This window comes from Lingula anatina, chromosome 3 (genome assembly GCF_051362555.1).
Source record: "Lingula anatina isolate TDL-2025a chromosome 3, LinAna3.0, whole genome shotgun sequence".
Taxonomy (NCBI): domain Eukaryota; kingdom Metazoa; phylum Brachiopoda; class Lingulata; order Lingulida; family Lingulidae; genus Lingula; species Lingula anatina.
In genome coordinates this window covers 13,354,525-13,368,976 of record NC_141769.1, presented here as the reverse complement: position 1 = coordinate 13,368,976, position 14,452 = coordinate 13,354,525, and the positions used below count along the sequence as shown (strand labels likewise).

Here is a 14,452-nt window from a genome sequence, read left to right as displayed (position 1 = left end):
ACTTGAAAATGCCAAAATGTGAAACAAGACAGCACTGTTCTGAAATGTTTTTTTTTCCCATTTTTAACAATTTTTTTAAAATAAAACAAAATTAACAGGTTACTGCCATTTTTATACGATCAACTAAGAAAATTGATGAGATGGGGAAAATATCAATAGAATAGTGTTAAATGTCCAATTTCCTCCATTCTGAGATTCTGAACATGGTGAATGATTGAATCTGACAAACTACAATGATATGAGTTTATTTCCATTTTTGAAACTTTATTACACAATACACAATAACAAGTTTACCATCATTTTTACATAATCAACTAATAATGTTGTAAAGATGCAGGAAATGTCAACCAAACACTTTTGCGTATCTTATTGATTAAATAATGAGACTGTTAACATGCCTAAGAATTGAATCTGAGAAAATGTGAAACAAGACAGCACTGTTCTGACATGGGTTTATTTCCATTTTTAACAATTTTTTTAAAATAAAACAAAATTAACAGTTAACTGCAATTTTTATATGAGCAACTAAGAAAATTGATGAGATGGGGAAAATATCAATAGAATAGTGTTAAATGTCCAATTTCCTCCATTCTGAGATTCTGAACATGGTGAATGATTGAATCTGACAAACTGCAATGATTTGAGTTTATTTCCATTTTTGACACTTTATTACACAATACACGATAACAAGTTTACCATCATTTTTACATAATCAACTAACAATGTTGTAAAGATGCAGGAAATGTCAAACAAACACTTTTAGGTATCTCATTAGTTCAATAATGAGACTGTTAACATGCCTAAGAGTTGAATCTGAGGAAATGTGAAAAAACAGCATAACTTCTAAAATAATGCCCCGATTATGCTGATTTTCGTACTCAACCTGCGTTTTAGCAGGATTGATCACTCCTATGAGTTTCATGACAATCGGCCGATCTGTTTTTCTTATATTGTGTTTACAGTGTTTCATATATGCTGAAAAGTGAAAAAACAGCATAACTTCTACAATAATGGCCTGATCATGCTGATTTTCGAACTTGACCTGCGTTTTATGAATATTTATCAGCTCTGTTAATATAAAGCCAAAAACTAAAACTGCCTTCCACTTATCGTGTTTACAATGAAAGTGCACGGCGACGGCATCGCCATCGGCATCGGCATCGCCATCGGCATCGGCGACGACGGCGACGACAGACGCAGGTGATGGCAATATGTACAGACACATCTGTGTCTGTACATAAAAATGGATTCATTAACCATTGGTAAGTATGGGAAAATTGTTGTTTACTCTAGGAAAATTCATTTTTTGGCCGAAACAAAGAGTTATTATCCCTTTATCACATAACTGAACATATAACATTTTACCTACATTAGGAACTAGTACAGAAATTTATACACTTACATATTGTGGCATGTTGACTGTGCATGTAAGATTTGGAAATTGTGTATTATGTAAAAAGTAAAACTTCCTGATTGTAAAAAGATTGTGATTTCGTATTCACAGGCTAAAATATTTTCAAGTTTTTCAGTTGTTTTTGATCCAATAAGAACAAACACCTGATATGTATATTTGAAAATTTTTTTATTAGATTTTCCAGGAAAAAGAGGATTGATATATTTCTTCTGCACTTTCCTATTTTATCTATTTCTGGTCCATATCATAGCAAATAGCATCAGGCAGCAAATATTGCACATTTTGACTGTATTTGTGTGCTTTGATTTTCAATTCATTTTAAATATGCCATTTAGCATCTAAAAAAAGTTAACTGGTTCTGGTACTTCTACATTGTTCATGGTTTTGTAAAATTTACCTGTAATGTGCTTGAGGAAAGTATCTAATTGGTCCCTTACCTCAACATCTTTTAAGTTATGTTAAACATTTCTCATACTTGATGTCATAACTATAAAAAGTGGGGAAAAGGGTCCAAATCATTCAATGAAAATATATTCATGTTATAGATGTTTGGGGCAGAAACTTGCACACTGTTTGTTTTCAAGTTCACAGATACATGTCCATTATTTTGCCAAATGTTCATAATTTTAAAGGTATCATTTACCTTGGGCATATAATATAATAATTATTATGTATTTTTTAATCGGCATTTTTGCCAGAATTTTTGCCAAATAGAAAACTTAACCTTTTATAAAGGAAAAGTTTGCCAGTGTGAACCCTAGTGTGGTGAAAGTTTACTCAAGATCTGCACAAACTCTGCTTTTCCTTATCACTGGTAAATCACCCAATTTCTTTCAGAGGATGAGAATATTGTTTTATGTGAATTTCTGTCCTCAGTGATATTACATCTTTCATCACAGTCTTGGTTCTTAAAGTCAACAGTGTACATTGTGTAAATAAATGGGTAAGCTTAATTGACCATTTTGATATTATATTGTGCTGAGTATTTTATATGCTTAAATTTTCCTTTGATTTTTGATGTTTTAACATTGCATTCTTCCCAAAGGCTGTTCTGTATTTTGCAAAAAAAAAAAAAAAAAAAAAAAAAGGGGGGGGGGGGGGCAAGTATTTTTAATCAAAATGAGTTTTGTGACTGATAACATTTTAACATTAAATTTTGACATGATCTTCATAAGTTGTTCAAACTCAAGCATGGACCAATATACTTCAAAGAGATTAAAAAAAAAATCCAATTGGAGCAACCCAAAATCCCAAATGCATTAAATTACACCAAATTAAATGAATAAATGATGGTCTGAGGAAAATTAACTGAAAATATGTACTCAAAACTCACTTCATGGAATAATATCTCGCACTTGATTAAGCCCCCATGCCTTAAAAAGTTTGACTGTCCTTTCATGTAGTGTACCCCAAGATTGGACTGGTCCCACAAAGGAAAAGAAACCCATACTTGGGTATTATTTTGAACCTGATTCCCTGCAATTCAATCATTTTGAATGAAGCTGAAACTAGATATGTTTGAAAATATCATAGTACTAATTGTGCTTCAGTTTCCCTGCAATTTAGTGACAAACCTGCACTATAAACTAATGGCTAGTGCCAGTATAACTTTTGATTTAGTAAAAACAGATCAACAAATAAAATGAAACAAATTAACAATAACCTCGGTGTTACAAGTAGATGGAGTTCACCAGCATGCAAAAACACCAGTAGAGGGCACTGTTGGGTCTTGGTCAGTGGTCCACAGTACAGTACAGATCTAGTGGTCTTGTGTCCACCAGGCTGACTTATGATCTGGTGACCAGTTCTCTGGCAAAAGTGTCTTGAAATCTATTAGCTTGAAATATTCTAGCCTATGACTGGAAAACAACAAATACAAGCCTATGTAACCCTCACTTTCAAAGTACCTTTATAGTTGTTCAGTATTGCTTGTTTTCTAATGACGGCTGTTAGCTGATAAGAGTGACTATATCATGGGTAAAACATAGAAACACTGGATATGAAAATCACCTACCATTTACTTTTACTGTGTACAGGTTCTTAACTCTGTTGTTTATGGGTAAACTGCTCGATCATAATTTAACAAAAATAAAAAAAATTCTTTCTCAATAAATTAAGTACAAAGATATCTTACATACTTTAATTTATTATAAATAAAACCCAAAAGATTAATTTAGACATGTTTGGTTTTTTAATAGTGATCAAAAATTTTGTAATTTATTTTTTCTTCCTTACAAATCGGGTTCTGTGTGTTTTTCTGCATCAGCTGGATAGAGTGCTTCAAAGTGTCTCTCCTTATTGCAGTTGTGTATGGCGTAGGCATTGAACTTGGTCACTTTGGGAGGAAAATAGGGCAGTGGGATTAGCGCACTGCCTGTCCACTTCTTATCTTCAATATTGGCACTGAACTGAAGGGGCAGTTTATCCTTGGAATAGAAAATCAATAACATATAATTATAAAGTATACTGATAAATATAGAATATGATAAAAGCTTATTAAATCTGATGATGATCATAATGATGACCAACATTTGAAACATTCAATCATGAATCATATGAATTTTTATGTTATCTGAACAGGCTTCAAAAGCCATACCTTAAAGCTTTTCCTAACACCATTCAGCATAAGGACTAAGTGGTGGCCATACCTACAATTACATAACATTATTCAAGACATTTATGTCAGATACATTATAATGCTATGTGTGGTTGTCAGAACACCATTCACACAAAATAAGATCTTAAAGCACAGACTTTTGTTTCAATTTTCTGTCCTTTACCAAACTTTAACTGACTGTAAAACTAGAGACACTGAAAAGATTTTTAGGATAAAAAGTTAAACAGATATATTTATTGTCTTAAAAATATGTTGTCATACTTACGGTGAGAACTCCACTTCTAAGTACTGGTTGTCATCATTTAAGAAAAATGCCTCAACAACTAAAATGCACAGAATGAATACACTAAATAAAGTGGAATTCTTTTTTTTTTTTTTTTTGCTTACTTATATGTTAACTACTGCAATTATGTGTAAGTTCAAATGATCATCTTTATAAGTGCAATGGAAAGGAAGTTTTTTAAAAATATATTTACTAGTATATATTTATTTATTTTTGGCATGTTAAAAATGTTACTTGTTCATCATATGTAAGCAGATTTCTTAATATGAACACTGGCACAAACATTTTCTTCTCTATTTCAATTTGTTTGAGATCAAGGAACAATGTAAATGTAACACAAAACATTTACACCTGACCCAGTGCCCTGTTCTTCCCAACTGTGAATCTAGAACTGGGCTATTACCTTCTCCCTCATCCCACAGCTGTGGAAATGGCTGACCAGGCTGTCCTGCAGGGCTGGGTGTGTTGAAGAAAGGAGACATGATCTCAAGCTTTAAGTCCCCGCCGTGCTTCTGTAGGGACAACTCAGTGGACAGGTGGTCAAGAGGCTGACCATTCCAGTGACAGTTAATGTGGTATGTAAGAAGCCTGGAATGATATGATATATGAAACACTTGGATCTTTAAAGTTTCCAATTTCTTAGAGTGCAGTAAAAACTACCGTGTACTTTCATAGATTGAGAGGTTGTCTAAGAAAAGGGCATAATAAGCATAATAATACAGCGAATCTTAATCATGGATAAGACTGCCATTTAGTGAAAAAGTCAGATTATATGACTTGAAAAAACCTCATTCCTGCATAATACTAATGCCTGAACAACTAAGCCTAGGGCTCCTGCACTGTACAACATACAGTGTAGAACTGTTTTTTAATCATTTATCTAAAATCTAAGCTAAAACAGTGCAAGTATTGCATGATATATTTATATCAGTATTGTAATTACTACAATTCACTACACTGTACCATATATACAAGAAAGAACATTTTAAAGGAATTGCATATGCTTTTGGTGTTTAACTGCATTTCACATCACTTTTTTTAGTGTCCTATTTTATTACATACACTTTGCCTGTCTACTGCACTACATTCACTGCAGAAAATGAGTTTAATGTCAACATACTGAGTAATAAAAATCTCTGCATATAATTCAATCAATTATTGCTTAAACTGAAACATTTAACTTTGCCACAAGAAAATCATGTTGTAGCTGTCTTTATTTATATTTATTTATTTATTTAGTAATTTGGTTTGTTCTGCCCCATCTTTCATTTCTACACATCCACTTGTTGCAACAGGTAAAGTGTGTTCTTAATTTAGACGGTATAATCAGGGTGTGTGTGCCATGACTGAAAACTAGATTGCCTCAGTTTTCGGCCTTATATGCTTCGCGGTAAGAACTTTGCACCTAAGGTCGAGAATTGAGGCAAAAATGTAGACGAAGTAAGAAGAGTTGGAAAGTTGTACACACATGTACTTCTACACGTACTAACATTAGTGTTAATACAAAACTAATGAGCACGTGCCATTCATCACTATGCAGCACCTAAAATGACGTTTACAACAACGCTTCTATATGACACAACTGTCAGGAATAGATTTCATGAACCAACGTTGGTGTAAAAGAAACAAAATTGAGAAACTCAACAAAGCTATCGTACTCACATAGTTTGTTTTGTTTACTTCCGGTTACTTTTGACCTCTCGACCTTGACCTCCTTAGCTTGGGTGTCAGCCATCTTTGGAAGGAGAAATGGGGAGGGGAATAACATTGGAAGTTCTAAAGTGATTTTGACCTGAAGTATTTGAAAGAAGTTATAAAGATGTACATTAAGCCCAAGGGGATATATAGCCACTGACAGACAGGTAAGTTGAAATGAAATAGTAACTTTTAAGACGCTGTCAATCTCGGTTACCCTCTGTCTCACAATGAAGTGGAATTAAGATTATGAAGTCGGTATATAGTTAGTGTACAGTTATAATACATGTTCTCGTACATGTATTGCCTACAGCACAGTGATTGTTTGGCAGTGGTTATAGCTCAAGGGATGAATAGAATTATGAGAACTCAGCGTAGACCGTCGCATTGGGAGATATTTTCACAATTTAATTAGCTTTGCCATGCATCAATTTTTCTAACTTTTTTAATGTGCTAATAAATCTTATTTACTGTTAATGTATAAAGGCCAAATCTACCGCCAGATGTTACTGCACAAGCTTGGTGATAAATAGCCATTTAGTGTTTGGTCTGCAAGCCGTGCCGATTTGCACAGACATGAGCATTTGCTTTTGACGTGAATGATTTATTTATTTATTTTAAGTTGATTAGGGCAGTTTAATTACATAACTGGGGGAATGTGAATAAAAAAAGAGCAAGGCTAGTTGTTTGTAAAAAATTTGTTTGTGTTGTTCTTAGACATGCATTAACAAGCAGACTTGTGCTGAAAAAAAGATGAGCTACAAAAGATAAATAAGGTATTTGTGACTTTTAGCAAAGAGCATTGACCTGATCTACCGTATGTTTTCTTAGTTATAAGATTTTTGTCCATCTGCTATTTTGATTTTGGTTATTTGATGAAAATGAATTTTTACCAAAAATCTTAATGCTTGCCATAGATTCTGAAACAGTTTTAAATGTAGCATGTGAAAACAAGACATAAATAAGCCATGTACAAATGTAACATGCTGGTACATGCCACTGATTAGATAGCTTTGTGGTTAGTTCATTTTATATCACATTTTCTCTGTTAAATGGGTCAGTCAGTTAAGTATGACATTATTTATTATGATAGAAATAACTTACAGCTACCAACAGCTGGCATGCTGTGGATAATCAAAATGATGACATGTAGATGACAATAGTGAGAGAGAAAACTATTTCTGATTTTTAAAAAAAATGCACATGCACACACTATATTAAAATTTTCTCTTTAGTGACATTCCACCCTATTTCAGTGACTCCAGTCTGTTGTTTCTTATGTTGTGTTGGCATGCATTGTTAATTCTCCAGTAATTGTTTAAATGCATGACAAGGAGTACTAGAGGCCACATTCCTCTGCTTCCCATACAACTTTAATCAAGTATTGATGACTACAAGCACATCAAAGCTTGTCCATTGGGAAATCAATGGAGAACACCTCAATCATAGGCAATTCTTAAGACTGCTGCCTTGTTGCCTGGAACACTAATAAGTTCTAATTTCAATATGGAAGAAGGTTTTTAGTTTTCTTTTTGGAAAGGGCGGTAGCAATTTTTTTGCAGATGTTTAACCTTGCACTTGATGTGTAAAACAACTGGTGATTTGGTCAAGATTTGTTTTGTGTTTACAGAAGAGTACGTTTATTATTTGAGTTTCAGTAGTCATAATATTTCCAGTGGTCTGTTGAATAGAAAGTAGCAGTAAAATCAATAACAGCCTACAATAGTATCACTTTCACACACACACACACACACACACACACACACACACACACACACACACACACACACACACATGCGTACGTGCCCACAAACACATACACACACACACACACACATTTAAGATTATATTTTTTTCACTTGTCCATTGTGACAAATTGTCAGAGATACCAGTTTTTTAACATGTGCATAGTCAATCCTTACATTTACTGGTCAGGCTGACTTAGCTAGATAAATACCTGACCTAGCTAGATAACTTTAATCTGTACCAATATAATATATAACTTTCTGACTTATTTGATATTCCAAGAAAGAAACATATTAATGCTCTGTCTTGTTTCTAAAAATTAGGTAATATGTGGATGGCAGGCACAAGGGGCACAACAGCTCTTTTATATAAAAAATTGTGCATTAGCCTTTTTGTCAACTGATAGCAAACAGGATTGTCAGTGGTATAAACCTTCCTACTTTTTTTTAGATTCATAGCTTGTCTTTGGGCATGGTAATCCATTTCAGGTAATGACATTACTAGTACCACCTACTCAAAAATGTCTTCACATGAAGTGAAAGTGCATATAATGCATGTAATCAGCTTAAGCCAAGCGGAGAATAAAACTTTGAAATACAGAAAATAAACCCTTAAAGTGTGGATCTCAATAGAGTGAGGTTTATAAATTTGTGCTAGAAAAATTGTGCACCCGCGTATATTTTATCGTGCAAATTTTTGGGTGCCAGAATCCCATATATGGGTGCTTTAACTAGGGTTTACTGTAACCATTTAACAACAGCTGGTGGAGATCCAAGAACCAGTGAATTTATGTATTAATATATCATAGTCTTTGTCATCTCAACAGTGAAATTATACAGGTCTGGTGTTTGAATGATGGAGGTACTGTATGACTTTGACATGAACAGCTAAAATTGGTTTTGTTTTCTATCTTCACTTGTGGTAAAGCAAAGGAAGGACTGAAGGTGCATTAATAGAAGATTCAGTAATGATACTAGTTTTGCCATTGATATATCTCTATAGAATATTAAGGTTATTCCTTTCTTTTTTGGTGTTTGTGTGACTATGTGTGTTTACTTATAAACATGAGCAATACACTGGTATAAATGTAGGAATTTGTGGTAGAGAAAAAAATTTTGAAAACTGGTTTAGGGCAGGTGCGTAGTTTAGATGAGTCAATTTTAAATATGTTTGTGAATGATAGCGATGTTCAACATATGAGCTCACAGGATGCTTAAAAGGATAGACCCAGAACAGGCATGCCATGCCCCTTCTCAGTACACATATATATTTAACATTATTGTTATGTCGTGACTGTAACTATATGCAACAGGAAAATTTGGCCATTGCATGTTATTGTTCAATTTAGTCCTGGGTGCTGGTAGATGGAAAGCTCCAGTCAATGTCTTAATTAAAATTGCCAGGAGGCATTGAATTGAATTCAAGTGGACTGGAAGGGGGGGGGGGGGCTGCTTGTATTGATTTTTCTGGGGTCATTTCTGTATATAAATAATTTTTTGTCCAAGTGAGTTTCTCAGATAAAAGTGGTTTTTCAAATTATCTTAGCTTAGCAGCAAAGTATCTTGTCTTAATTTTTTTTGATAAATATTTATAAAAATGTCCACATTTTGAAAGAATTTCAGTGATGGATTCATATTTATTAGATAATAAGGCTGGGGTGATGTAGAATATTTCATTGCTATTAGCCAAAGTTATCATTGGTTAAACTTAAAATTGTGTTTTGTAGAACAGTTTCAGATATGTTATTGTAATAGACTTGTGAAGATTCTTTTGTCTATAGCTATTTATATAAGTTTGATCTTACCATCCAATATTTCATCTGCTTGCAGTCAGATTTCATCAGGGAATGAGGTTGTGACAGGTATGATTGTGTTTGGTTTAAATTTTCTCTCATTAGCTAATGGAAAAATTATTGTACAGGGAGACCTCTTAACACACACACACACACACACACACCTATTTACAGTGTTTCTTTAACAAGATTATACGTATGACATATCTTGCTAACACCTGCCCATGCCCCTCCTCTTTATGACTTTGATAAAGCAGTCATCTTTCACGTACAGCAAAATCTGGTCCCTGTTACCACATTTGAGTTCTCTCTCTCTCTCTCTCTCTCTCTCTCTCCCCCCCCCCTTCCCCACCTGCCTTTCCATCTCCAAAATTAACCTTCAGAACATCATGTGTAGAAACTGCATTTGAAAGGGATTCAAATTTTTTTCATGGCATCTATGTGGTTTAAGCAGGAGAAAAGGGAACCTAAAAACAAGTGGAAAGGGTATGAACGCCATTTCTATGAGGTTGTGTTGGAATATCAGCCTGGTTGTCATGCTTAGTGTTGTAGTTTTTTTTGTTGAAGTAAGGGTAAGTCAATATTGACTGTACGGATCAATGTTTAGATTGGATACAAGAGCCAGAGTCAAAAGATCTTGCAGTATATTTTATACTTCAGTGTGCGTGATTTCTAGCCCTGATTGATGAGCTTTCATCAATGGATGTAGGTTATCAGTGCAACTTGCAGTATATGTACAAGACATCACCAGATTAGCATGGCATCCATGACTGTAAACTCAAACCTATTTTAGGATAACTGTGGTATTTCCTGTTTCATTCTAATTGTAGCAACACTAATTTGTGTTTCAGATGCTAGAAGTACAGAGTATCAAGCAAAGGGACACTATAGAACAGGTATTCTAGTGGTTTAGGTTGTTTACAGTGCTATGTAGATTGTGGCAGGTTTCACATGTTTTAAGTCTCCACTCTTAAATGTTGAGTAATCTGCATGTTCCGCATGCCAGGTGCATTGTATTGAGTCTACTCCAGGCAGGTGACAGTATCATGAGCCAGATCAATGTAAGTGTAAGGTGACTTGTTAACTCCAGTGATCAAACAGTTGTGATGCGGGTATATTTAAGAGGGAATGGGATGTAAGTGGCCAGTGTGGAATATTGTACTCAGTCACTGAATTTTTTACCGTTGAATGAGGGAATGCTATGAAGAGCTGCTCGTGGAGGGAAAGGGGTTGGGTTAAGTATTCGAACCTGTATCAGATTTTTTTTTACTCATAGGTAAACAGTGAGTAATATGTAGACATCCTATTCTTCCAATGTATCTAGAGAGAAAAGATTAAAAAGTGTCTAATCTTGATTTTTACGTACTAGTACCAACAAGATAGTGAATTAACACTGCGATTAAGCAGAACCAGAATCTTTTTTTTTTTTACTCACAGGTAAACATTGTGTAATATGTAGACAAATTAATTTGCCAGTGTATTTAGAGAAGAAAGATTAAATCGTATCTAATCTTGATTTTTATGTACCAACAAGGGACTAAATTAAAACTGGGGGGGCAGGTCTTGATAAAATATATGGCATGTACAGGTGTATTAATATATTTATCTTGAAGATGATCGACAAAGCCTTCAGGCTGTCGACACAAGGAAAGATAAGCTAGTAACAGTGCATGGTAATAAAAAGGACATTTATTTCTAATAGAAGATAGATGAAGTAGATGTGACCACATGATGACATTGAGTCACACATGTATAGGGTCAATATGTGGTAGAAGCAGTAGTAGTAAAACTGTAATAGAGGAGGACAGTCCCCAGCTTTAAAATTATTTAATACAATCCTTATATGGCAGTGCGTGTGGTCATTATATACAGAGTGATTGTGATTCAGCATAGAGTAAACAATGTCCTGATAATCAAAACCCTCTTGAGTGTGTCATATGAAACAATCACAAACAATCTGAAAGATACTAGTAGTCTGTTATTCAGGTACTGTACACACATTTGTAGATATGGGTTTGATATAAAAAGATAGGCAATTGTTATATTAGACTTCCAGTGGTACAAGCAAGTAGTATTTAGCAAAGTATTATGTTCTTATTTTCTGTATCTGAAGCATTCTTTGTCAAATATCCAGCACAATTCTACAGGCTGGTAACAAATATGCACACACATACACATTCCTTCTGTATAAGCAGGAATTGTTAAGATAACTGTACAGTAAATGTCATGTGCCGAGAGCACACCTTGTGTCTGTATAGCTGTTTGGAGCTGGTCAGTATAGGAATGGTCACCCAATATAAGCTGCAGGCCCACTGGATCAACTGACCAAACAAACAAACCCCTTGTTCTCTCTGAAAGTTGCGGTCTTGTGACAGTTCACATTCCTTAATAGAATTTGAATTGGGTCAACTCATGAGAGCTCAGGTAAGCTTCCAGTGTATCACTAAACACAGACAGACTGAACATCTTACACCCACCTGTTAATATTAATTAAATTAATATTATTCACTGCCAAGGTTTCTGTATACTTTTAAGTTATGGCTGAAGTTGAGAACATTTTTTTATTTTAAATAAAATTGAAGTATAGAATTGATGTAATTTAAAATAATAGCAATTATGTGTAAATTAATGACTTTCAGCGTTAATATCATATGAAGTAGTCACCATACATACTAGGCTCAAAAACTACTTTCAATAAACTAATTTGTATTCACCTTTCATGACACTGGTTAATAAAGCCTTCACTCCCACTAGCAATTGCAACAGTTAAGGAACATATAAAGTTGATTTTATTGTGGTTCCTGAAAGAGATAGGCCATATGAAACAGAAAGTTAGATCTATCCCAGTTTCAAGGTACAATATTGCAACTGTCATAAAATACAGCAACAGCTGCTGTAAGTTTTGTTTTTGCTGATGTAGTGAAAGGTAATAAAACTTTTTTACAGTGAAGGAGTAGTGTCGAATTTGGATGTGCGTGGGTGTAAAGTGTTGTGTTCTCTACCTGTAGATTTAATCAAAACCAGACAGTGCTTTGTGCCAAACACTTACTGGTGCACATTCAAAACATTTTCTATTTCATTTGTGAATGGTATTAACCTGTTGCTAGCTGCATGATAAACAGTTACTCTGTACCTCGTGGGAAGTTTATTTGGCTGATGCAGAGTAAGCTTTCACTAATCTTGGGGCAAAATATTGAAAATAAAATTAACAGAAAATGTCAGAAGTTGCAGCAGAGCTCATTGAAAAAAAAAAAGCTTAAAACAGCAGCTAAGCCAACACAAACAAAACACAACAACCTAGCAGAGCCAAGCAAGTACCTGGATAGTAACTAGATCTACCTGTTTGTGATATAAAATTTGGCTGGGGGTGTTATGTCAGTAAAACCTGCTACTACACAAGTTGTCTGGTACATGTTTTAGAAGGAAGTATGCCAAATAGTGAAATTTATGTATATGTCTGCCCGTAGCCGTAGCCGTTTTCTGAAAAAGTGGACCTTTTAGTATAAAATCCTCAAGTACATAGATCAAATTGTACCCAGAGTGGACCTTTTCCCAGCAAAAAGGGTGGTTCTTTCTAACCCCCCGAACCCCCCTTGGCTACGGGCCTGATGTCTGCCCCCATGATTATTTGGACCACATATATTACCTAGTATGATACCTGGAAGTGATAATATGCTAATAATAGATCGATAGATTTGATGTTTGGCCTGGTTCAGTTCCTATGGAGAATTCGGATTTGGTATCAGCTTTGATCTACAGAGATGAAAAGAATTACACCCACTTGCTAAGGAGACCAGTTGGCTATAATGTATGTAGTAGTACTGTGGAATATGAAATATCCAGATATTTGTAAATTTATGTATTCAGCCTGGTACAGGTAATAAAACTTGATCAAACCATAGTTACCATTACTGGTGCATATATATCCAGAATTTATTAGCAAATGTTGATAATCCTACCGTCATGAATCACATAACACTTCATCTATTCCGTAATATAATAATTAAGACAATAAAGCATTCACCACATGGAAGTATTAGAATGTCGAAGTCATTGTCATTTATGGAGGTTAGGATAAACAGTTGACCACATTTTGTTTGTGACCGGTGTCTCATCAAGATAAAGGAAACCACAAAACCCCGGGCTGCATGACTTGGACACACTAGTAGTAGTACTCACTTGTAGAGTGTACTTAATATGAAGAAAACATTATGTTAATAACATTTTGTGATACACTGTTATTTGTCTCCTAAATTACATATGTATACTCTATCGTTGGTTCAGATCATTTGAATTTAGAAATTGACTCCCTGTTTTTGTGACATAGTTGTTTTTTGAGCTGGGCTTGCAGTTAACTAAAAAAGGGGGAAAAATAAAAATGACTGACAATGATTATTCATTCAACCAAGTTTATACACAGTCCTTTTGTCATGCAATCTCAAGTGCCTTGAAAGAAAAATTACAAGCTATTAAGACTGCCCGTGTCAGGTATCACGGCAACTGTCCATCCTTAAAGGCTTTCATTGTTACAAATATGTCTTTTATATAGGTGCACTAAAGCAGTTTTAAACCATTGGACTTTCAAACTGTTGAATTTTCTGTATCTGTAGCATTCTACTCCTGCTGTTTAATTTAATGGGAAAAAATAGGAAAAAAGCACCTCATCTGAACTACTTGAAACTTGCATATTCATATATGACAAAAAGGTTGCAAAGTTTCTCCCTTATTTTTAATCATATGTTGAGTATCTAGTTAAGTTTCACTGCCATTTCATTTTTATGGTTCTCTGATGTGTTCATCAGAGATGAAATAGGCATAAAGAATGCATATAAAAATGGCAGCATTACAGTTTTTGCATTTTAAGAGGAGTGTATTATTAGTTGATATTCATGTAGTACAGTGAAG

At 34.4% G+C, this 14,452-nt stretch overlaps 2 protein-coding genes across 4 annotated transcripts in view; one reads left to right on the top strand and one right to left on the bottom strand.

Moving 5' to 3' along the window:
* Positions 1 to 229: 229 nt before the first annotated feature.
* LOC106181558 (UPF0462 protein C4orf33 homolog) lies at positions 230 to 6,038 on the bottom strand. Its single transcript, XM_013565974.2, has 6 exons — positions 5,977 to 6,038; positions 4,718 to 4,902; positions 4,297 to 4,354; positions 4,011 to 4,062; positions 3,650 to 3,840; positions 230 to 3,273 (listed from the first exon to the last, which is right to left on the bottom strand). Coding segments are annotated over exons 1-6 (588 nt in total). The 5' UTR covers positions 5,979 to 6,038; the 3' UTR covers positions 230 to 3,173.
* Positions 6,000 to 14,452, top strand: part of LOC106181564 (uncharacterized) — a 26,597-nt gene continuing 18,144 nt past the window's right edge. For 2 of the 3 annotated variants that reach the window (XM_013565983.2, XM_013565981.2), the window contains exon 1: positions 6,000 to 6,176. The gene's annotated coding sequence lies outside the window, so the exon portion shown is untranslated. Of the gene's footprint in view, positions 6,177 to 10,398; positions 10,444 to 14,452 lie in introns of all 3 variants that reach the window. The other variant, XM_013565982.2, reaches the window with a different exon arrangement.